Consider the following 25456-nt stretch of genomic DNA (forward strand, 5'->3'; position numbering starts at 1 on the left):
ACTGCAGTGCTGCTTCAGAGAGCAGGTAGCGAGCTTCTGCCTAGGAGAAAGTCATCCCAAGAGAAGGGTGAAGCCAGTGCAAAGGTTCCGAGGTGAGCAGGTTCCTGGTGTGTTCAAGGAAAGCTGAGCAGTAGGAAGGTAGAACAGACAGCCCACAACAGAGTGAATGAGGAGCCAGAAGTGGGATCCTATGACAGAAATAGGGCAGGGTGGGATGGGTCAGGCCATGCAGAGCCTTGAGACCCAGGGAAAAGAACCTGGGTTTTTTTCAGAGCAAGACAGGGAGGATTGCAAGAGAGAGGTAAGGAGGTAATTTACATATTAGGTTGTGACTCTGGCTTCAAGACTGAGAATAGACCATGAAGCATCAGCAGGAAGAGAGAGGTAGGAAGCTGAAGCACACACCCAGGATGCTGGCTGGACCAGCAGTCTCCTTGGGCACAGTGAGAAGGATCAGATTACAGATCTGTTTACAAGCCAGTGTCAGGCTGCAGCAATGGCTCAGTGGGTAAAGCAGTCGCTATGCAAGCATGAGGACCTGAGCTCTGACCCACAGCATCCTCACAGATGCCTGCTGGGCGTGGCTACAGGCTTGTGATCCCAGAGCTCAGGAGGAGGAAACAGGAAGTGTTCCAGCTGTCTAAGTAGCTAGACTAACCATATTCATACGTTCTCATGTCACACACATGCACATACATATGACTTCACATGCATAAGAACATGCACAGACTCCACACACCTACAGACAAAAAAAAAAGATGTTAGGAGGAGTCAAATGCCAGATTTGAGATTTAGGAGAGTCCAGGAGTGAAAAAAGCCCAGGGTTTGGGGCCTGCCAGCAACTTCCTAAAATGAAGAGCTTGTGAACTGGACAGGCTGCAGGGAGGAGAGGAAGTACAGAGATCCAGAGCACAAATCTGGGAGATTGGGAGCTTTTGCTGAACTGGGGCCTGTTGGCAAACCCGGGGAGTCCCCGCTTCAGTAGATGAGGGAAGTGAGGATCAGGAGGTGGGGCTTCTGCAGGCCTGGAAGAAGCTCTCAAGCCTGACTCCTCCTTCAGCCCAGGCATCTGCAGAGACTTTACAACAGGAAATGAGCTGAACATTGCTCAACCTCCACTATCAGGTTTCAGAGGATGAACATCTGCGCAGCCTCTCATGCCTGGCATCCTGGAGAAGCCAGACTCTACCACTTTTAAAGAGCATGATTTCTAGCTGAGGAGCCTTGGCCAGGGACACACACCAGATAGCCAAGTGGAGGAACAAGTGAGTAGTGGGACCGACAGATGCCACCGAAACGTTTGAGGTGTGGGAAAGATAAGTGCTGGCCTAACTGCACTAAGGCATACTGTGTCAGACATGGGGACCTGTCCTGAGAGCCAGCGCCCAGGCTCCAGCCCTGCTTGGAGAGTCTGCAGGCCAGCTCTGGGATGGGAGGTTGCTGGATTCACCTGTGTGCTTCATGTGCCTGCTGCTGTCATAGCCTTTCCTGCACCCTCCTCTCTCCTGTCTGACATGAAGCTGCAGGAATAAGGGTCATGGATGGGGAGGAGTTAAGTGGGAGGACTAAGGATGAGAAACAAAGAAGACAGAAACAACAGCTCTTGCATAAACTGATGATGTAAGCCAAGCGTGTTTATTAGGAAGTACAGCATCATTTATGCTATTTGAGGGATGGTAGGGGACAGCCAAGGTCAGAAGAGAGCTGTCAATGTGCTAAGAGAACACAGGATCCCTTAGACACAGTTGCCTTACGACTGAAAACCACAGTCCATGGAGAAGAGTCAGGTCCCCAGAAGCTACAACTTCAGTTCCTCCGAGGCACTGGCTCCAGTGTCAGAACAGCCTCACCAGTTTCACTCCTGGACAAGGTCGTAGAACTAATGTTCGCTTTGTCCTTTTTTGGGGTCCTCTGGGAAAGTCTTGGGTCGCTCTAACGCCTCACACTTGTCCATGAGGCTCTTTGGTTTTCTCTGTGTAATTTGTCCTTCCAGCTTCGTTGTCTCTGGATTATTCTCCCTGTGTGGTACCCATGGACAAGAGACTTCTAAATTCCTTCACAGGGGATAGCCTGAACTCATACTGAGCTCTTGACTCCCCCTCTGTGCTACCTCTCCTCATCCTGCCCTCTGTCACAGTAATGGCTGAAGGATTGATCTTAGAGTGGGACACTAGAAAAGGAAGAATTTGAGAAACACAGAGTATTGAGTGCCCTGCACGTTCCATCCCTGGATCCTCCATCCCTGTCTTCCTATCCTCTCTTGCTCCTGTCCCTGTAATCCCAACACCCTTTTCTCCATCCCCAACCCTTCTCCCTTGATTAGCATCCTCTAATCCTCCCTGCAATCATGCTCCATGTCCTGCATCCTTCCATCTTCTTACTTCCCCATCCCTACATTTCCCCACCCTCCACTCTCCAAATGCTAACATTTCCATTCCCCGACTCCATCACCACGGCTAGGCCTGAGACAAGTCTTTGCTCTTGCAATTTTCCAAAGTCAGAAACCTAGATCTGCTGTCAGCTGCTAGTGTTGGGAACTGTGCCCTCCTCCAGGAATACAGCTGCTTCTGCACCAACAAACCCAAGCTGTTTGACAGGGCCCCAAGACTCAATTAAGTACCAGACAAAGATTCAGTAACAGTCATCTTCCTAAAGATGGACTTCTGGTTCCCTCCCACTCTGCTTTCTCCCCTTGATCTCTCCATTCCTCTTTACCCTCATCCTTCCATTTTTTCCTGTCCTTTAAAGTTTTACACAAGTTCCTCATGGATCAAATCACGGCCATCACTAGGTCCATATTAGGACAATGGCTACCCTGACTAGGAGCTAACTGGGTCCCCTGTCTTCAGTGTCATATTACTTACTATAGCTCCGTCTATTAACTGTTTTCACAGATTTCTCCAGGAGTGAATGACAGCAATCACATGATCTACTGTAGCAGATCAAGTTAACTCTTTTTCTGGTTCATGAAGTCACCCTAACCTATTCCCCTTTAAACCCAAGAGATAAAGCTTAGCCCCACCTCCATCATTCCCCTCCTGCAGGAAGCAGCCAATGAGAGAATACATACCCCCCCCTTCTTTTACTGGTCCTCAGGGTCAGATAAATGACCTTAATGACCTAAAATAACAAACCTTAGACAAGTTGAAAAACCTCCAATTCAGCATAACAGCACACTTGCCTGATAAAAAAGTCAAAGCAGTAACGAGAACGTCCACAGGCATCATTCATGAAGCTCTAGAGAACATATCCACCAATAAAACTTCCTCCCAGAGTTCTTTCTTTTGCTCTATAAAGCTCAAACACTGCACCAGGACACACAGTCTTTATCCCCAGGAGAAACCCGAGTTCTTCAATTGTTCTGATCAGAGCATTATCTGTCGCTGTAGATACTGCTCTACACTTTCTTTATTTCCAGTTCTCCTCTGTCAGTTCCAGTCAAACACCCTTTCCCAGCACAGACATGGCTGGTAGAGACAAGGATCTACTGCTCTTAAACACGGAGCAGCGACAGAAGAGAAAACGGAAGCGGGACCAGTGCAAGCTGCACAGTCAAGCATCCTCTGAGGGTTCTATGGCCATGAAAGAAGCCCAGTCCCCGATGGCGAGAGGCACAGAGGAGGCTCAGCAAAGGGGTCAACAGGTCTTGGACCCCAAGAGAAAGCAGATGGATCTGGAGCCACAGCAGACCAAAGCCCCAGCAGAAAAGGAATTAATGATAAGTAAGTACAACAAGGACCCAAAACCACTACTGTGGCTCCTTCATAACCACTGAGCCCACTTGCTGGGTTTCCATGGTTAGGCAAATCTCTTGTCCAAAGGATTCACAGGGCCAGGAGAGCCTGGAACCAGAAGGCAAGCAGAAACGCTAAGTGAACCTTAGAGCCCCACCTCTCTTACACCTTTTCAGTTGAAGATGTCATCAGTGTTTTTGATCTCGGCCATTCTTAGAGTCAGATTCTAACTATTTATGTGGAATAGAAACTCAGAGACCTATATGAGGGAATAGAGGGTCAGGGAAGAATAGACACAGGCACACAGAACTGGCGTGGATCCGCACAGGTGTGTGAACTTGATGTCCCCATGCAGGACTGTTTCCTGCAGCATTCTCTCCAGGACACTGTGGAGAAGGGTGTGAGGATAAGCAGGTCAGACCCCAGCCTTGCTACCCTGACTCCTACTGCTGCCTCTCTGACAATCACACGATCACTACCCCTTCCCATGGCCCTTTCTTCATCATTTCCCCCAGGCTCAACGATCACGCCCGATGTGGATACCAGTACCCACCAAGGATCCTCACAACTACTGAGTTCAGAACATAAACGACGGAGACCAAGTTGGACTTTAGATTCTGAGCATGATGTATGTGGATCTGCTGAGTCTGGATACTGTAGTGACAGTAAGTGGAGCTGGCAGCTGGAAATGGGACCTCTAGTTCACATAGATGATGGTTCTTCACAGGTGAACCTCCCCCTGTATGGGGGGACCTGGGACAGGCAATATAAATAGACCAGGGGAGCCATGATAGAGTGCAAAGAGTTACAGGCTAGAAATGCCCCTGGGCTCTGACATGTGAAGAAACTGGAACCCACAGGGGTCAGCAGTGAGCCTAGCCCAAATGGCACCCAGAGTTCAGCTCAAAATATAAGTTGGTTCTGAAATTCCAGACGTCATACAGGTCCTGACGTTCCATGAAGATGGACTCCAAGCAGAGAGAAAGCATCTGCCTCAGTTTCAGCTTGACTTCCCTTATTTCAGCTTAGCGAGGCTACACCATTGCCTCTTCTCAAGCATCAAAGTAGCCACCGCTCTCTAGTGCACAAGGTCTAGAGATAGAGGTTACCTTGGCCTAGATCACAGCATATAAAGACAGACACAGGGCTGGAATTTAGAATAATGGGACCTGAGGAAAGATTTATTCCTCCTTCCTCCTACTGCTACTCTGTGAAGGTCCTGCCCACACCTAACCCTTCTCTTTCCCTTCTATTCCATTCTTCCCACCCCACTTAAAGTCTTGAGAATGATGAATACAGAATCAAAAGCCATCACCTGTAGTTGTCACCTTAGCTCATTTAATGCATGTTATAGGAAAGGACATTGCACAGACTGTGTCTCAGTTTCGGTATCAGAGCATCGACTCTGCTCTCCCATGTTTTGCTGCAGACTCAGCATCATGTGCAGGTCTCTCATCTTCAGACTGCACGCAAGAAGGCTGGTGCACATGGGTTGAGGAAGACTCCACTGATACTGTATCAGATATTCTACTGTTCATATCTCTCTCCCAAGAAAGGTTGCTCCTACGCTGCCACCAGTATCCTAAAACAATTCCACTCCATCCCACACTTCCACGCTCATTTTCATTGCTTATCAAAGCTTTGTTTTAAAGACTCTCACCTTTCTCCCTAGGATATCACTTAATAAGTCAGCTGTTATTTGAAATATTTTCCTGGGCCCCCAAGAATCTCTGAACCACTCTGTCTGATGGACACTATATCCATCTTGAAGCTGTAGATTCAACATTAAGAAAATCAAAAGGCTTCAAACATATAACGACTGGTCGTAGACATATTCCTATAATCCTAGAAAGTGTGAAATTAATGCAGGAAAATAGGAGCTCAAGGCAAGCCTGAACTACACAGTAAGAGCCTACCTATCCCCGTGGGGTAGAAGCTCAGAGACCCACGGGAGGGAATGAGACTCAGAGAAGAATGGAGACCCACACTTAGGACTAGAGATCAGCATAGGTGTGTCAACTTCATGGTCCCAGCGCAGGATCACTTCCTGCAGCACCTGTAAGAGCATCACTCTCTCCAGAACAATGTGGAGAAGGGTATGTGGATAAGCAGGTAGGACCCAGGCCTTGCTGCCCTGACTGCTACTGTTGCCTCTCTGACAATCACACAAAAACTGTCCCTTCCCATGGCCATCATTTACAGGTGCAGTAATGCCCTCCTCTGTGGGTTCTTCACGAATGAGCTCAACGATTGTATATTGGAGACCAATTAAGAAATCAGACTTTAGGAAGCTGTTTGATGATACAGGGGGTTCTAAGGAGTCTGGATTCAAAACCCAAGGTAAGCTGAGCTGGCAGCTGGCATTGGGACTTTTAATGACATGGATGGTGGTTCTTCACATGTGAGCCTCTGTGTTTGGTTGTGTTTTACACTTGGCTCTTTAAAATGTAGCTGTGTGTCATTGAGTGTTTTGAGGGCCTGCCATCTACATCCCAAATAAATCACAGGGAGTTTTATTATTACTTGTAAATGCCTGACCTCAGCTTGGGTTCTTCCTAGCCAGTTTCTCCTAAATTATCACATCTACCTTTTGCCCCTGGGCTTTTATCTTTCTCTACTCTATTATACTTTCTTTACTTCTTACTCTATGACTGGCTGTGTAGCTAGATGGCTGACCCCTGGTGTCCTCTTCTCCTTTAGTTCTAGTTCCTTCTTCTGTGCTCTTTTTCTCCTGTTTATAGCTCTGCCTGCCAGCCTTGCCTGTTCTCTCTCCTGCCTTTCTATTGACCTTTCAGCTCCTTATTAGGCCATTGGGTGTTATAGACAGACAAAATAACACAGCTTCACAGAGTTCAACAAATGCACCATAAAACGGTTCAACCCATCTTTGCATCATTAAAACAAATGTTCCATAGCATGACAGATATAACACATCTTAAAATAATATTTCATGGCTTTCCCCCTTTTGTCATTGGTTCTACGTACGGACTAGGGGTCTTAAACAAATGCATCATAAGAGAATGCAATACATCTTTGAATCATTAGACACATATTCCACAGCACAAACAAATGTAACATATATTCAACTAATGTTGCAAAAAAATATGTGTGTGTGTAATGGACATATATCCCCCTGAAACTGTAGATCAAACACTATGAAATAAAAAAAAGTTAAATTACCTGGTTGCAGACATACTCCTATAATCCCAAAACTTATGAAACTAATGTGGGAGGAGTCTGAGCTCCAGGTTAGCGTGAACTGTACAGTAAGATTCTATTAATGTGGAAGAGAAACTCAGAGACCTATATGAGGGAATAGAGGGTCAGGGAAGAATAGAGACTGGCACACAGAACTGGAGTCGATCCGCACAGGTGTGTGAACTTGATGTCCCCGTGCAGGACTGTTTCCTGCAGCATTCTCTCCAGGACACTGTGGAGAAGGGCGTGAGGATAAGCAGGTCAGACCCCAGCCTTGCTACCCTGACTCCTACTGCTGCCTCTCTGACAATCACACAATCACTACCCCTTCCCATGGCCCTTTCTTCATCATTTCCCCCAGGCTCAACAATCACGCCCGATGTGGATACCAATACCCACCAAGGATCCTCACAACTACTGAGTTCAGAACATAAACGACGGAGACCTAGTTGGACTTTAGATTCTGAGCATGATGTATGTGGATCTGCTGAGTCTGGATACTGTAGTGACAGTAAGTGGAGCTGGCAGCTGGAAATGGGACCTCTAGTTCACAAAGATGATGGTTCTTCACAGGTGAACCTCCCCCTGTATGGGGGGACCTGGGACAGGCAATGTAAATAGACCAGAGGAGCCATGATAGAGTGCAAAGAGTTACAGACTAGAAATGCCTCTGGGCTCTGACACGTGAAGAAACTGGAACCCACAGGGGTCAGCAGTGAGCCTAGCCCAAATGGCACCCAGAGTTCAGCTCAAAATATAAGTTGGTTCTGAAATCCCAGACGTCATACAGGTCCTGACGTTCCATGAAGATGGACTCCAAGCAGAGAGAAAGCATCTGCCTCAGTTTCAGCTTGACTTCCCTTATTTCAGCTTAGCGAGGCTACACCATTGCCTCTTCTCAAGCATCAAGTCTACTGCACAAGGTCTAGAGATAGAGATTACCTTGGCCTAGCTCACAACATATAAAGACAGACACAGGGCTGGAATTTAGGATAATGGGACCTGAGGAAAGATTTATTCCTCCTTCCTCCTACTGCTACTCTGTGAAGGTCCAGCCCACACCTAACCCTTGTCTTCCTCTTCTATTCCATTCTTCCCATCCCACTTAAAGTCTTGAGAATGATGAATACAGAATCAAAAGCCATTGCCTGTAGTTGTCACCTTAGCTCATTTAATGCATGTTATAGGAAAGGACATTGCACAGACTGTGTCTCAGTTTCGGTATCGGAGCATCGACTCTGCTCTCCCATGTTTTGCTGCTGACTCAGCATCATGTGCAGGTCTCATCTTCAGGCTGCACGCAAGAAGGCTGGTGCACATGGGTTGAGGAAGACTCCACTGATACTGTATCAGATATTCTACTGTTCATATCTCTCTCCCAAGAAAGGTTGCTCCTATGCTGCCACCAGTATCCTCCTTTCACGTCTTTGCCACACTATTCCCTTCTTCCAAGGTGCTCCACTAAAACAATTCCACTCCATCCCACACTTCCACGCTCATTTTCATTGCTTATCAAAGCTTTGTTTTAAAGACTCTCACCTTTCTCCCTAGGATATCACTTAATAAGTCAGCTGTTATTTGAAATATTTTCCTGGGCCCCCAAGAATCTCCGAACCACTCTGTCTGATGGACACTATATCCATCTTGAAGCTGTAGATTCAACATTAAGAAAATCAAAAGGCTTCAAACATATAACGACTGGTCGTAGACATATTCCTATAATCCTAGAAAGTGTGAAATTAATGCAGGAAAATAGGAGCTCAAGGCAAGCCTGAACTACACAGTAAGAGCCTACCTATCCCCGTGGGGTAGAAGCTCAGAGACCCACGGGAGGGAATTGAGACTCAGAGAAGAATGGAGACCCACACTTAGGACTAGAGATCAGCATAGGTGTGTCAACTTCATGGTCCCAGCACAGGATCACTTCCTGCAGCACCTGTAAGAGCATCACTCTCTCCAGAACACTGTGGAGAAGGGTATGTGGATAAGCAGGTAGGACCCCGGCCTTGCTGCCCTGACTGCTACTGTTGCCTCTCTGACAATCACACAATCACTGTCCCTTCCCATTGGCCATCATTTACAGGTGCAGTAATGCCCTCCTCTGTGGGTTCTTCACGAATGCGCTCAACGATTGTATATTGGAGACCAATTAAGAAATCAGACTTTAGGAAGCTGTTTGATGATACAGGGGGTTCTGAGGAGTCTGGATTCAAAACCCAAGGTAAGCTGAGCTGGCAGCTGGCATTGGGACTTTTAATGACATGGATGGTGGATCTTCACATGTGAGCCTCTGTGTTTGGTTGTGTTTTACGCTTGGCTCTTTAAAATGTAGCTGTGTGTCATTGAGTGTTTTGAGGGCCTGCCATCTACATCCCAAATAAATCACAGGGAGCTTTATTATTACTTGTAAATGCCTGACCTCAGCTTGGGTTCTTCCTAGCCAGTTTCTCCTAAATTATCCTATTTACCTTTGCCCCTGGGCTTTTTTCTTTCTCTATTCTATTATACTTTCTCTACTTCTTACTCTATGACTGGCTGTGTAGCTAGATGGCTGACCCCTGGTGTCCTCTTCTCCTTTAGTTCTAGTTCCTTCTTCTGTGCTCTTTTTCTCCTGTTTATAGGTCTGCCTGCCAGCCCTGCCTGTTCTCTCTCCTGCTTTTCTATTGACCTTTCAGCTCCTTATTAGGCCAATTGGGTGTTATAGACAGACAAAATAACACAGCTTCACAGAGTTCAACAAATGCACCATAAAACGGTTCAACCCATCTTTGCATCATTAAAACAAATGTTCCATAGCATGACAGATATAACACATTAAAATAATATTTCATGGCTTTCCCCCTTTTGTCATTGGTTCTACGTACGGACTAGGGGTCTTAAACAAATGCATCATAAAAGAATGCAATACATCTTTGCATCATTAGACACTTATTCCACAGCACAAACAAATGTAACATACATTCAACTAATATTGCAATAAAATATGTGTTTGTGTAATGGACATATATCCCCCTGAAACTGTAGATCAAACACTATGAAACAAAAAAAAGTTAAATTACCTGGTTGCAGACATAAGGAGTATTATAAGAATAATCCCAAAACTTATGAAACTAATGTGGGAGGATTCTGAGCTCCAGGTTAGCGTGAACTGTACAGTAAGATTCTATTTATGTGGAATAGAAACTCAGAGACCCATTTGAGGGAATAGAGGGTCAGGGAAGAATAGACACAGGCACACAGAACTGGCGTGGATCCGCACAGGTGTGTGAACTTCATGTCCCCGTGCAGGACTGTTTCCTGCAGCATTCTCTCCAGAACACTGTGGAGAAGGGTGTGAGGATAAGCAGGTCAGATCCCAGCCTTGCTGCCCTGACTCCTACTGCTGCCTCTCTGACAATCACACAATCACTACCCCTTCCCATGGCCCTTTCTTCATCATTTCCCCCAGGCTCAACGATCACGCCCGATGTGGATACCAATACCCACCAAGGATCCTCACAACTACTGAGTTCAGAACATAAACGACGGAGACCAAGTTGGACTTTAGATTCTGAGCATGATGTATGTGGATCTGCTGAGTCTGGATACTGTAGTGACAGTAAGTGGAACTGGCAGCTGGAAATGGGACCTCTAGTTCACAAAGATGATGGTTCTTCACAGGTGAATCTCTCCCTGTATGGGGGGACCTGGGACAGGCAATATAAATAGACCAGGGGAGCCATGATAGAGTGCAAAGAGTTACAGGCTAGAAATGCCCCTGGGCTCTGACATGTGAAGAAACTGGAACCCACAGGGGTCAGCAGTGAGCCTAGCCCAAATGGCACCCAGAGTTCAGCTCAAAATATAAGTTGGTTCTGAAATTCCAGACGTCATACAGGTCCTGACGTTCCATGAAGATGGACTCCAAGCAGAGAGAAAGCATCTGCCTCAGTTTCAGCTTGACTTCCCTTATTTCAGCTTAGCGAGGCTACACCATTGCCTCTTCTCAAGCATCAAAGTAGCCACCGCTCTCTAGTGCACAAGGTCTACAGAAAGAAGTTACCTTGGGCCTAGCTCACAGCATATAAAGACAGACACAGGGCTGGAATTTAGAATAATGGGACCTGAGGAAAGATTTATTCCTCCTTCCTCCTACTGCTACTCTGTGAAGGTCCAGCCCACACCTAACCCTTGTCTTCCTCTTCTATTCCATTCTTCCCATCCCACTTAAAGTCTTGAGAATGATGAATACAGAATCAAAAGCCATCACCTGTAGTTGTCACCTTAGCTCATTTAATGCATGTTATAGGAAAGGACATTGCACAGACTGTGTCTCAGTTTCGGTATCGGAGCATCGACTCTGCTCGCCCATGTTTTGCTGCTGACTCAGCATCATGTGCAGGTCTCATCTTCAGGCTGCACGCAAGAAGGCTGGTGCACATGGGTTGAGGAAGACTCCACTGATACTGTATCAGATATTCTACTGTTCATATCTCTCTCCCAAGAAAGGTTGCTCCTATGCTGCCACCAGTATCCAAAACAATTCCACTCCATCCCACACTTCCACGCTCATTTTCATTGCTTATCAAAGCTTTGTTTTAAAGACTCTCACCTTTCTCCCTAGGATATCACTTAATAAGTCAGCTGTTATTTGAAATATTTTCCTGGGCCCCCAAGAATCTCTGAACCACTCTGTCTGATGGACACTATATCCATCTTGAAGCTGTAGATTCAACATTAAGAAAATCAAAAGGCTTCAAACATATAACGACTGGTCGTAGACATATTCCTATAATCCTAGAAAGTGTGAAATTAATGCAGGAAAATAGGAGCTCAAGGCAAGCCTGAACTACACAGTAAGAGCCTACCTATCCCCGTGGGGTAGAAGCTCAGAGACCCACGGGAGGGAATTGAGACTCAGAGAAGAATGGAGACTCACACTTAGGACTAGAGATCAGCATAGGTGTGTCAACTTCATGGTCCCAGCACAGGATCACTTCCTGCAGCACCTGTAAGAGCATCACTCTCTCCAGAACAATGTGGAGAAGGGTATGTGGATAAGCAGGTAGGACCCCGGCCTTGCTGCCCTGACTGCTACTGTTGCCTCTCTGACAATCACACAAAAACTGTCCCTTCCCATGGCCATCATTTACAGGTGCAGTAATGCCCTCCTCTGTGGGTTCTTCACGAATGAGCTCAACGATTGTATATTGGAGACCAATTAAGAAATCAGACTTTAGGAAGCTGTTTGATGATACAGGGGGTTCTGAGGAGTCTGGATTCAAAACCCAAGGTAAGCTGAGCTGGCAGCTGGCATTGGGACTTTTAATGACATGGATGGTGGTTCTTCACATGTGAGCCTCTGTGTTTGGTTGTGTTTTACGCTTGGCTCTTTAAAATGTAGCTGTGTGTCATTGAGTGTTTTGAGGGCCTGCCATTTACATCCCAAATAAATCACAGGGAGTTTTATTATTACTTGTAAATGCCTGACCTCAGCTTGGGTTCTTCCTAGCCAGTTTCTCCTAAATTATCTCATCTACCTTTTGCCCCTGGACTTTTATCTTTCTCTACTCTATTATACTTTCTTTGCTTCTTACTCTATGACTGGCTGTGTAGCTAGATGGCTGACCCCTGGTGTCCTCTTCTCCTTTAGTTCTAGTTCCTTCTTCTGTGCTCTTTTTCTCCTGTTTATAGCTCTGCCTGCCAGCCTTGCCTGTTCTCTTTCCTGCCTTTCTATTGACCTTTCAGCTCCTTATTAGACCAATTGGGTGTTATAGACAGACAAAATAACACATCTTCACAGAGTTCAACAAATGCACCAAAAAAAGGTTCAACCCATCTTTGCATCATTAAAACAAATGTTCCATAGCATAACAGATATAACACATCTTAAAATGATATTTCATGGCATTTCCCCTTTCGTCATTGATTCTAAGTACGGACGGGGTGTCTTGTCTGAGAACATAACATAATAGCTAACAACAGCTTCAAAGCAAATGCTCAATCCACATGGCATGCCTTGTCATGTATCAAGTGGAAAGGAGAGAAACTGAGTAAGGGACATGATACCTGATACTGTAGGCTCTGTGGGTCTCTGACTGGTGGGGAAGCTCAGCCAATCATATATGGCTAGGGTGTGGCCGCCTGGAGCCCAGGTAGATAAACTGGAGTAGATAGGTGCTTGTGCTCTCTGCGCGGTGCCCATGGGACCCCTTTGGACTTCACACCCCTTTGGACTTCGGACCTTCCACTCGGGTAGCATGAGTTTCCCCATTTTTCAATTATTAAATTTTATCTCCACGCTCCTCGCAACCATTACACACTTCGGCTCCCCTCCGGCCTGTGCACTTGCATCCAGCCCAGAACCCCTCCCTCAGCTGCTGGCTGCTTCCCAGATTCGCAACCACCTTCCAGCTCCCAGTTTCCTGCAGCAGCTCCAGCCCTGCTCCCTGCCACTGCTGCTTGCCTGCTTGTGCTGCTGCCTGCGGCTGGCGCAAAGGCCATTCCTTTGCGTTTATCTGGCTCTGTAGCCATCGGAGGCCGAGATCTGTCTAGTGTGGCTCAGAAATTCACACAGCACACGGTCTGTGAGTTTAACTTCTTGATTTGAGTATATTTTTCTGATTTTATGTAACTATTTGCACTCAAAACTATTATTTCTGCTGTTTTCAGCTTGAAAAAATAAGTGGCCAGCTGAGGTTGGCAAACATTGGCCAAATATAGACAAGTAACTCTCTCTGTTTCTGTCTCTATCTCTGTCCCCCTCTCCCTTCTCCGCCCCCTCCCCGACTCTGTGTTTCAGTGGGGTTTGTTAACCCCTAATCATGAGAGTATTAAAGTTAACCTTGTTAGGATCATTGGAGCAGGTAATTTCCTAAGAAAAACCAAACTTTTTAAAATTTTATTTATTATGTATACAACATTCTGCCTCTGTGTATTCCTGCAGGTCAGAAGAGGGTGCCAGATCTCATTATAGATGGTTGTGAGCCACCATGTGGTTGCTGGGAATTGAACTTAGGTCCTCTGGAAGAACAGTCAATGCTCTTAACCACTGAGCCATCTCTCCAACCCAAGAAACCAAACTTAAGAACAAAGTTTTTCTCTTTCTCATATTTTAAAATAACTTTTTTTTTTTTTTTTTTTGGTTTTTCGAGACAGGGTTTCTCTGTGGTTTTGGAACCTGTCCTGGAACTAGCTCTTGTAGACCAGGCTGGTCTCGAACTCACAGAGATCCACCTGCCTCTGCCTCCCGAGTGCTGGGATTAAAGGCATGCGCCACCACCGCCCGGCCGATAACTTTTTTCTTATAGCCCCACCCTGCTCCCTCTCAAATTCATTATCTCTTTTATTTAATTATTATTTTCACACACATATGCAACATGCTAAGTTCATGTAGTGTTTCATGTGTGTGTGGGTGAGTGGGTGTGTGTATTTTATAGGACTTCTCCGGAGCGCCTAATATTGGATAACCATCATTAGGGATATCATCCCTGGGATGTGTAGGTAACCTCAGGAACAGTGATAAAGTCTGTAGACTCGCTTCCTGGTAAGGCCTAGGCTGGGCAACCTAGAAAAGAGTTGAGCCCTGAGCCAGTACTAGGGAGTGCTGGGAAGACATTGCGTGAGCATTGCCTGGCTTTTTCTAGAAAAGGAGTCTGATGAGGAGTGCAAGGAGGAGTACTCACAACTGGCATCCCTGGCTCCCTTCGATCCATATTCTCCTGCCTCTTCAAGAGACAAGTGTGTGGAACCACTGCGGACTGAAGATGACTTCTGGGGCCCTACAGGGCCTGTTGCTGTTGAGGTGACTGACAGAGAGAGGAACCTGTACCGGTGAGTGAGCTCTGCCTGGAAGAAGGCTGTCTTTACCAAGCACATTTTCCACAAGGGACCCCCACAGATTGCACCTGTATATTCTCTACTGTGTCTCCTCCTCCCCTCACCAACCAGGGAGGCAATGTCAGGACTGGAATAAGAAGTTTGGGCTGTTATGAAAATAGGGGTCTTTATCATAAAAATTTTTCTTGACGTGCAAAACGGAAGAGCACAAGAATTCCATGTCCAAGTGCTCAGTTCCAGCAGTCATTTCTCCAAGTTTGTCTCAACTACTCACACTCCCCCTTTTCACGCTATCACAGTAGTGTGAGTCCAGGACATGAGGTGACTTCACTCATAAACACTTCACCATTTCTCCCCCATACTTAAGACAGGACCTCGTCTTCCATGACCAGCACACCATCACCACATCAACAGAGCTGATGTGAGTCCTTCATTCCATCTAAACATCTGTGCTCAGCTTTGCTTATTATCTTAATTGTTGGTTTTCTGCAGACTATTTTATTCATAATAGAAACAACACTAACGCCCTCATTATATTTCATTTCTCTTTCTCATAGGTATCCTTAAATATATACCTCAGGAACAAAAAGTCTAAAAACTGAAGATGGACCTCAGTGGTAGAGCCTTTGGCGAGTGTGCATGGTCCTAGCTGGAGCCCCAAAACTTTGCTCTAAATCACTCAGTACTTACAGATCTATAAGATGGCATTGTCATTGTGTGTGTGTGTGTGTGTGTGTGTGTGTGTGTGTGTGTGTGTGTAAACAGATCTGGGCTAAGTGACTTAGCCAGGGATCCACATACATCTAGAAGTGGAACCAGAACTCAGAACCATCTGGCTCAAGTCTGCTGAGTCCCCAGTCCTGCCCTGGGTCTGCACCTAATGGAAGAGCAGAGCTGGTGTTCATTGGTGTCTGCCTCTCTCTCTTCCAGAGTCCAGTTCCCTGTGAATGGTTCTTACCACTGTCCCAGCATAGGACTCCACTTTGTGGTGACAAGGGCAGTGACCATTGAGATTGGATTCTGTAGTTGGAGCCAACACCTGGACAAGACGCCCTTGCCGGACAGTCACATGGTGGCTGGGCCTCTGTTTGACATCAAGGCTGAGCGGGGAGCTGTGGCTGCTGTGTACCTCCCTCACTTTGTGGATCTCCAAGGTAACCAAGGGAAGGATAGGGAGTCGGGTGGTGGCGATGGCTGCCATGTCCTATAGCAGAGTAGAGGGTGATGGTGATGAGGAAAGGTCTCATGGCTTCCTCAGCAGGGCAGAGCCGGTTATGGAGGTGGGCACTGAGATGTTTTGTCATCCCCTCTTGTTGGATGTATCTTGTTTGAAACATACGTCTCCCAGCCTTATGACTATTTCCCTGAGTGGAAAGTGATATCCTCAATAGCAATATTTGCTGGTGATTATTAAATGTTCTCTACACACCATGTCCCTCATGGGCCCAGCAGGGAACTGAGAATAAATTGAGCAATTTGAAGAGATTGCTGCAAAGTAAGACTAAAGAAATTAACAAGGAACATTGTTACCCAGTGTCTACCAACACTGTAATTCATTGAACAACTGCAGACAGGGAGAAAATGGGGCCACCAGATTCTATTTGAGAACTGGAGCAACAGAAGATGTGTTTCCTAAGAAATCAGGGTAGGACTCATAAAGTGTTCCAAACTGATTCCTTCAGGGTTTTTTTTTTCTTTTTGTTTATTCTTCTCTCATACAGTACATACATACTGCACCCACCCCTCTCTCTGCTATCACAGTTCTCCTCCTCACCTCCTCTCCCCTCCAGATCCACTGCTCCTCTGTTTCCCTTCAGAAAAGAGCAGGCTTCCCAAGTTATATCAAAGACACACAGCATAACAAGTTGCAATAAGACTAAGCACAAACCCTCATATCAAGGGTAGACAAAGCAACCCTGCAGGAGGAAAATGGTCTTGAGAAAAGGAGTCAGAGATACTCCACTGTTAGGAGTCACACAAGAACAACAAGCTAAACAAGCACAGCCTGTAACCAAAAGGAAGATGTTTTAATAAATACCAAGTTCTCAGTGAAAGATCTCATAAAGAAAGTATTACTATATGCCTGTAATCCTAGCGCTTCTGGGACGGAGGCGGGAGAATTTAGAATTCAAATGCAGTCTAAACTACACATCCAGATTCTGGTGCAGGAGAAATGTCTGTATTCTGTCAATCACGTTTTAAATAAACGCTGATTGGTCAGGCAGGAAGTAGAGTTGGGGCGATGAGAACAGGAGTATTCTGGGAAGAAGGAAGCTCTTCCCACATTCCAGCCCAGACCATCGAGAAGCAAGATGTAACCTGCCCTACTGAAAGGTACCAAGAGCCATGTGGCTAACATAGATAAGAATAATGGGTTAATATAATCTACAAGAGCTAATAAGAAGACTGAGCTAATGGGCCAATCAGTTTTATAACTTATGGAGATCTCTGTGTGATTTTCTTTGGGACCTTGCCAGCTGTGCGGTACAGGGCAGGACAGAAACCCCAAGCAACAAGCTGGCCCTCATGTTACAAGATTCTGCCTATAAAAGGAAAAAAAAAAACATGAAAGCAAGAGAATCGGGTATTGTACAAGTGACAAGTGAGGCCAATTTCCTCACCTTGATTCATGGAGCACAACACTGGGCCTACCACAGGGACCAGAAGAATCCAGCTCACTCTAGATGGAGATGGTGTTTGTTCATGGTGTTGAAGATGAGGAGTAGGTCCAAGAGGATGACCTGACAGTTGAAGAAGTCATAAAAACTGAAGAAGAAATGCAGACAGTTCCAGCTGATATGAGAACCATGAATAGAAAACAAGCGAAGATCCCTCAGATTAAAAATATTTGCAATTAATGCCAAGCCCCAAAGAAGAAAACAGTTGAAGATGAAGAAAGCAAGCGGGACTCAGCTGAAAAGAACTCACAAAACAAAGAAAGGTAATAGTTACATTCATAAACTCATGAGGTCTTACACTCCAGACCCTGACACAGGAGCACTGATACCCAGATAGTGACTTCCCAGTGTGTCTAAGGAGGCCAGTCCAGCAGGTCCACACAGAGTTCCTAGTCTCCCCAACAACACTTCCCAGTCACCACTCAAGCTTCTTCCCTGAAGGTCACTGCCCTTCCTGTTTCTTACTTCCATTCAGAACAGAATAGTACACCTTTGGAAAATTAAATATATGTGAATCTGTTAAAGTTTATAAAAGAACAATATGTAGTGGAAGGACAGTCACAGGGACAGTTGGTGACACATACCTGTGATCCCAGAGTTCTGAAGACTAGGCAAGATCAAGATGACTTCTAGTAGGAGATATATAGTGAATCTCTATATCCAAAAACCCAAAACTTACCAAGTCATCTTAGATGCCTCAGGACATTTCTTGTTTTAACAATGAACGTACAGCCCCATACATTCCCCTCAAGTCCTAGGAAGGTCATGACCAGTTTCCCTAGCAAGAAGGGAAGTTGGAGAGGTACATCTTTTGAAATTCTGTAAAAATCAACACAGCACAAAACATGGGTAAGTGCCAGGATCTGGTGCTGGAGCTGAAGCTGACTTGGGGAGAGCCAGGGTTTAAGGCCCAGAACTGTCACACAGAGGGCATTTTTATGCTGTGTAGGTCCATGTTAAATTATTGACTATCACGTCATTGATAGAAATCCTAAGCGGTAGCATTTATGGGAGCAATTTCATTGTCTCATTTTCTCATAGTTGTTGATTCCAAAGCAATCACCTAACAGAAATATGATGCAGGAAGTTCATCTGTATATGTGTTGCTTCTATTGGTTAATGAGTAAAGAAGCTGCTTGGGTCTATGAGAGGGCAGAATAAAGCTAGGTGGGAAAACTAAACTGAATGCTGGGAGAAAAGAGGAAGAGTCAAGGAGATGCCATGTAGGAGAAAGACGCAAGCTGTCAGACAGAACCTTACTGGTAGGCCACAAGCCTCATGGTAAAATAAAAAAATAATAGAAAACGGTTAATTTAAGATGTAAGAGCTAGCCAATAAGAAGCTAGAGCTAGTAGGCCAAGCAGTGATTTAATTAATATAGTTTCTGTGTGGTTATTTTGGGTGTGGGCAGGCAGGAAATGAACAAGCATCTATGGAAATAGAAATGCTCTTGGATAAATGACACATACTGCAGCACTATTTGTCATGGTGCAAGTTGGAAGCAAACTCAGTGCTGAAGGGATGTGAAAATGGTAGCTGCAGAGTGGTCCCTCCATTAACAGGGATCACATCAAGTTGGCTGGTGAGATTCATCATCATGATCCTACCATTGTCAACTTGACACCCAAGCACATCACTTTAATTCGTAACTTTCCCCTTCATGTTCCAAAATTTTAGTTTTGTCTCCTAAGTCAAAATGTAATCCAACTTCAAAGGTCTCCATAGTCCTTAATAATTCCAACAGTCTAAAGTCCAAAAAGTCTGCCCCTCGACAGCAACTCAAGGTAAACTTAACTCTGAGCCCCTGTAAGATAGAAAACAGATTATAATATACATTGGTACAAAATAGGCATTGCCATGTCAAAATAGAAGAGTCAGGGCACACCAAGGACTGATCAGAAGACCACAGCAAGACAAAACTCCATCAGCAGAAACACCATATCCTGTGGCTCTCTGTCCAGTTATGGAGATCATGATATCATCCACTGTACTCCAAAGGACATAGATAACTCCCTTCCAGTTCTACTTGAAGCACACATATCCACTCCTAGGGCCATTTCTCTACTCCTTCCCTAAACCATAATTTAGCCAAAAAAAAAAAAAAAAGTGATTCTGACATCTCCATTCCACCTTAGGTTACACTTTCAAAGGTCCATAGGATGAGCTCTCATAATCCTTACGGGGTCTTTGATTCAGGCACATTTCCTGGCCTCAGCTGCTATTTGAAACTGTGCAGCATGATACAGTGGCCCATCAATCTAGCATTTTTCATGGCTAAAAACTATAGGAATGGCTCTGCCAAGGTCTGTTGACAGCTTGAGATGTTCCCACCCTGGACCATAGCTGAATGGTGTGCTGACCTGGGGGAACACCTCCTTGGGATTTGCATTTGTGGAACAGGGGACACCATCACTTAAGGCTTTCTGCCTTTAAATAAATTCGGATCTTCAAATGATGAACCTACAAAGAGTAAGACTTTTTCCTATTGTCACTGTGCGTTCCCTGCAGTGATGCTGATCTCTAAAAAATATAGGAGATTTTGTAGAATTATTCTGGATATTTTTCTGTCTTGAGACTTCTTCTGCCATAGTATTCCCTTATGTTTAAATTCATCTTCCCTCATATTCAGGACATTAACGCAATAAATTGCATGAATGGATCCCTTTACTATTCCCAATAGAAACCTTGCTACTCTCTGCAACAGTGGACTAGCCTCCACTGTCTCTCTCAGCATTCTTGTCTTCCTGCAGCCCCATAAGCTCTGCCCTCAGCATGGAAGGGCTTTCCTAGTACTAAGAACAAAACTCTTCCACATTCCAGCCACAAAACATTTCCAAAGGCTTAAGAACCACGTGATTCTGTTTATACAGCAAAACCCTGAGTCCTGATACCAATTTTCTGTCCTGGTTACTTTACTTGTAGCTCAACAAAATACTTGACCAAAGGAACTTTATTTTTTTAAAAAAAAAAAATTATTTTCCTCACAGTTCAAAGGAACAGTTCATCATGACATGGAACTGTGAGAACATGGAGCATGTGACACCTGGTAACCTCTGTCAATAGAACGGGAAAGAACAGTGAAAGTTTATGCGCTTGTGACCTTCTCCATTTCACACAGTCCTGAGTCCTGGTTTGTAGAATGATGCTACACACACAGCGGATAGGTCTTCCCTACTCAGTCAGTCCAATCAAGATAATATCTATCATGCCCTGAAGCATACATTCAAGATAATTCTAGATTTTAAGTCCACATTTGGCATTAACCATTAAAGGGATCCATCCAGCCCGTCTTTAGTGGACAAAGGTACCTTTAGGTCTCTTTCATAGCAGAAAAACTCAATCCTGCAGATAAAAATTTATGGGAAACTGCCAATCCCAAGACCCTACAGCTGGAGATGGCAGCACCTCAAAGACCTGCTGACTGTCAGGTTTCTGATGGTTGCCTCTGAGGCTGTGTTCTTTACAGCATCTGTGGATGAGACCATCAAGAACCTCCACTCCACTCGGAATGCTCACAGAAGCTAGCCAAAGCCAGAAGTAAACTGCGTCCAATGAGGGGCAGTCTGCATGGGTCACCTCTGGCAGCAGCTCACCTTTACCTCCCTGCCATAATGAACTGATAATGAGGAAACAGTTGATAGTTCTGTTGTATTATAACTGAAAGTTAATTAATAAAATTTACATTTTGGCTGTAAATTTTTTCTTATAAACATCAAACTAAATACAAACTAAATAGAAATCATAACCAAAGCAACTTATAGAAGAAGAAATTTATTGGGGCTTATAGCTTCAGAGGGTGAGACCATGACCATCATGCCAGGGAGCATGGCAGGAAGCAGACAGGCTTGGTACTGAAGCAGTGGCTCAGAGCTTACATCCTTATTGTCAGTGAGGAGAGAGAAAGGAAATTGGAAAGGGTACAAGCTTTGAAACTTCTAAGCCCACCCCAGTGACAAACCTCCTCCAGCAAGGCCACACCTCCTACTCCTTCCCAAACAGTTCTACCGACTATGGTGGCCATTTTTGTTCAAACTACCACAGTCATTCTAAGTCCTCTGATGCTAGTTTTCCAGACAAATATGGCTCAATGGAAACACTAAATCTCCATCTTTGAATCTGTTTTTTCACAGAGGGTCAGGTGGACATCTCCTGGTTCCGTGTGGCCCACTTTCAAGAACATGGGATGGTCGTAGAAACTCCAGCCAGGGTGGAGCAGTGCTACACAGTCTTGGAAAACCCAAGCTTCTCCCCAGTGGGAGTTCTACTGAGGATCTACCTTACCATCAGGAGCCTCGTCCCCATCACTCCCATCACATTGATCTACTATCACATCAATGTCGAGGAAGTCACCCTTCATCTCTACCTGGTCCCCAATGACTGCACCATTCGGAAGGTGACACTGATGACCACAAAAGAGGGGCCAGGGTGGGATGGCAAAAATCTTGAGATGCAACAATTGAGCCCCTTGGATAGATTCTCCACTTGGAGGGGGAATATACTTCTGTAAAGAGAACACTGGTGTTGATGATTCTACCCTCTTCTGGGCCCCTCACACAAGAGTCTCCCCCACCTGCCTTTAATGTTCCTTTATCTCCGCAAGGCCTTCCATGACCTCTTTCCACCCACCAGAAGGATGGGAATGCTCCACACCCAAGGAACTCCCTTCTCTGGCAGGGACCCCTGCTCCCACAATGAGCATGACAGATGCCAATAACTGAATAGACTGTATAACAGGACACAAGGCAGAAGGGTACCCAGGAGGTGTTACCACTCCACTTGACACAAATTTACTGATCCTCCACCTCACCTTATTCAGACCAGATAGATGTATAGCCCAGAAAGCTAGCTAAATCACTGTCTGCAATGTTCCCTAGGCCATTGATGATGAAGAAATGAAGTTTCAGTTTGTTTGAATAAACAAGCCACCCCCACTAGGTTATCTTTACATCGGGTCCCGCTACATAGTGTCTGCGTCCAAGAAGCTGGAAATCATCCCTGAGGTGAGCATCCAGGAGTTTGCTACTCTTCAGGATCAGATGCCAGACTTGGGAACTCTGTGGGGCAGGTTACTGGGCTTTGCAACAAATTGAGATTGAAGAGAAAATAATTGGGGCTTGGGATGTGGAAAAATGCATCTACATTAGGTAGAAGGCAATTTAAGGGACCACACAGAAATACAGAAGGCCAGGAAAATCGAGGAATTAGACTCAATATGGTATGGAGAAGGGACCAGCCTAACATGGACAGCAAGTCCTTGCTTGAGATGTGTGAGCAGGACTTCAGGATGAGCTCTCACTCATCATGGTTTGAATCTGAAAGGTCTCCTACAGGTGTAAATGTTAAACACTTGACTCCCAGTTACTGCTAATATCTGGGGAGTCGTGAAACAATTGTGTTAGGCCTGACCATCAGAAGCAGGCCACTAGTGGCTGTTCTTGAGGATTAGAGCCATGCCCTGCTCGCCACCTTGGATTGCAGATCCTCTGGGATATATCAAGCAATGCCACAAGCTCCCGCCACCAAGAATGGAGCCCCAACTTCCATGCATTCCCCATTATAAAACTAAACAACATCAGCCTTTCCTTAAGTTGCTTCTTTCATGTTTTTGTCAGAATGAGAATAGAAGCAGCAGGATGGGGGTCCCAGTTGGGTCCTCAACCTTCTGAGTAAAGATATGTATGCAAAGGCTGTGGGTTACCTTGGTGTGAAAGACAGCCAGTGTCTAATGTGGTGAGCAAGATCGTGAAAGTATGGAGGTGGGGACAGCCCTCCTTTGAAGGATTAGTAGTTGATCCTCACATAGTAATTCTTTCTCTCTTCAGGAGTTAGAGCTGTGCTACCGGAGCCCCGGGGAATCCCAGCTCTTCTCTGAGATCTATGTTGACTGCATGGGTTCAGGGATTAATCTGCAAATCAGAGACAAGAAGAGTAAGAAACTGATATGGGAAGCCTTGCTGAAACCAGGTAAAATGCGTTTAGGTCCAGATACCCAAAAGGCAGAAGAAAGGCAACTAATTCTAGGTGTCATGAAATGACCAGATTAGTTATGTGGCTTTTGCTAGATCCAAAACAGAGGGTCTGACCACAGTTTAATCTGTGATGCTGTGTTAGTCAGCGATTCCCAATTTTGACAAAATGTGTGAGAAAAACAACTTAAAAATAGAAAGTTTTGCTTTGATTTATGGTCTTAGAACCAAGTTTCAGTCCATGTTCAGCTGCCTCCATCTCTTTGCACCTAATGTGAAACAGGATATCGTGGATAGGGAGCTTGTGAGAGAAGAGGCTGTTTATCTGGTACCTCTGAAGCAGAGAGGTGGGAGAGAGCAGGAGTAAAGATTAAGAACCAATGAAGAGAAAAGGAGGAAAAGGGGAAGAGGAGGAGAGGAGAGAAGAGGGGAGGGGAGGGGAGGAAAGGGGAGGGGAGGAGAGGAGAGGCGAGAAGGAGGACAAGAAAGAATAAAGTCCATGCAAATATTCTCTTCCAGGTCATGCCTCCAGTGGGCTACTTCTTCCAATGTACACTCTTAAATAGTTTACGTTCTCAGTGCTCACACAATTATGAGTGCATTAGTGTATGATGTCATTCATAAATTCACAGCCCTCAGGACCATCACCTTTTAATAGGACTGCAGGACTGGTCCTTCAACACATGAGCATTATCATATCCAAATCACCACATACTATAAGTCTCATTTTCTCAGTCTTGTATCCTAATTTCCTCCCCACTACTCTTGAAGTGACAGATTTGGAGATGCACAAAGCATCTGGCTCCAGTTTACGTGATATCTCAGTTTTAAGATGAAAGGACTTTGCTAACATGAGATACTCAATCTCAAATCCATACATTTTTAAAATAAATTTGTTGACAATTTTATACATGCATACAGTGCATTCTAGTAACTCCACCCTAAACCCACCTTTTTATCTCCCTCCTACTCCTGCCAGCCCCTCTTCTTCAATACAAATCTCTTTTCCACGTTCACAAAGTTTTGCTTTGCGTCTCACAGAGTTTAACTGGGACCAATTGTGTGCCCATGGGTTTTACACTATCCAGTAAAAGCCAATGAGCTCACCAGCAGACATAACAGATAGAATGTATACCTCCCTTGTCTCCATAATCTATTATTGGCCAATAGCTTAATGGTAAGTGATACTGTCCTTGTGAGCTTCTTCCCCATGTCCAGCTGAGTGATGGGCAGGCCCTACTTGTGTGGTCTAGAGACAATAGGTGCAGGTGCTATGAGTCCATGATGGCCATGGTCATGTCTTGCTTAGAAGAGAGCACTTCACAGCCCTTCTCCATACATTCTGTCCCTACATTGTTTCCAATTTCTCTTCCACAATGTTCCTAGAGCCTTCAGGGTGTGGTACAAATATCTACTTATTTGGGTGAGTGCTCAACCATTCCCTGTTCTCAGTATCCCACACAGCTTTAGGTATCTACATTCACCTCCACTCACAGCACTGAGAGGCTTTTCTGAGAAACGCTGAAAGCAGCTTTTGTCTGTGGTACAAACACAGTTATTTAGAAGGACTTTCATGCTATGTGTAGTATGAGGCCACTTGTTTGTTTCCCGGCCGCCCGGCAGCTGAGACCTGAAATAACCACACAGAAACTGTATTAATTAAAACACTTCTTGGCCTATTAGCTCTAGCTTCTTTTTTTCCCAGCTCTTACATATTAATTTAACCCATCTCCATTAAACTGTGTTTCCCATGAGGCTGTGGCTTACTGGGTAAAATTCCAGCCTTTGTCTCCAGCGGGGCTACATGGCTTCTCTTGAATCTGCCTTCTTTCTCCCAGCATTTAGTTTAGTTTTCCCTGCCTAGCTCTGCTCTACCCTATCACAAGCCCAAAACAGCTTCTTCATTAACCAGTGGTATTCACAGCATACAGAGGAGAATCCCACGTCAGGTATGTCCGTAGCTTCTCTCAAGGGACTAAGATTTAGGAAGACCTGGTTTTGTTTGTCCTACTAACTTTCTATTGTGGGGATGGATTCTATCTTGTGATTGGGCCTGAAATGT

The 25456-nt window shown here is 45.2% G+C and overlaps 1 protein-coding gene and 1 long non-coding RNA gene across 2 annotated transcripts; both read left to right on the top strand.

The window, feature by feature from the left end:
* The first annotated feature begins 4357 nt into the window (after positions 1–4357).
* LOC121456309 lies at positions 4358–7360 on the top strand. The gene is made up of 3 exons (XR_005975628.1): positions 4358–4399; positions 5937–6074; positions 7294–7360. It is a non-coding gene; the product is annotated as an uncharacterized LOC121456309 (long non-coding RNA).
* Positions 7361–9050: 1690 nt separating this feature from the next.
* LOC121456337 (NACHT, LRR and PYD domains-containing protein 1a-like) lies at positions 9051–22419 on the top strand. Its single transcript, XM_041664422.1, has 7 exons — positions 9051–9153; positions 10381–10530; positions 12067–12204; positions 14558–14744; positions 15681–15904; positions 21559–21821; positions 22303–22419. The coding sequence occupies exons 1-7, from the start codon at positions 9051–9053 to the stop codon at positions 22339–22341; spliced, it is 1104 nt and encodes a 367-aa protein (XP_041520356.1). The 3' UTR covers positions 22342–22419.
* Positions 22420–25456: the final 3037 nt, after the last annotated feature.

The sequence above is a fragment of the Microtus oregoni genome, unplaced genomic scaffold (genome assembly GCF_018167655.1).
Source record: "Microtus oregoni isolate MIOR12 unplaced genomic scaffold, Mior012 000015F_ref0000493, whole genome shotgun sequence".
NCBI classification, from domain to species: Eukaryota; Metazoa; Chordata; class Mammalia; order Rodentia; family Cricetidae; genus Microtus; species Microtus oregoni.

Coding starts and splice junctions, on each gene's coding strand:
- LOC121456337 (XM_041664422.1), top strand. CDS start 9,051: ATGCGCTCAACGATTGTATATTGGAGACCAATTAAGAAATCAGACTTT. Junction 9,154..10,380: donor GTCTGGATTCAAAACCCAAG/GTAAGCTGAGCT, acceptor CATTTCCCCCAG/GCTCAACGATCACGCCCGAT. Junction 12,205..14,557: donor GTCTGGATTCAAAACCCAAG/GTAAGCTGAGCT, acceptor GGCTTTTTCTAG/AAAAGGAGTCTGATGAGGAG.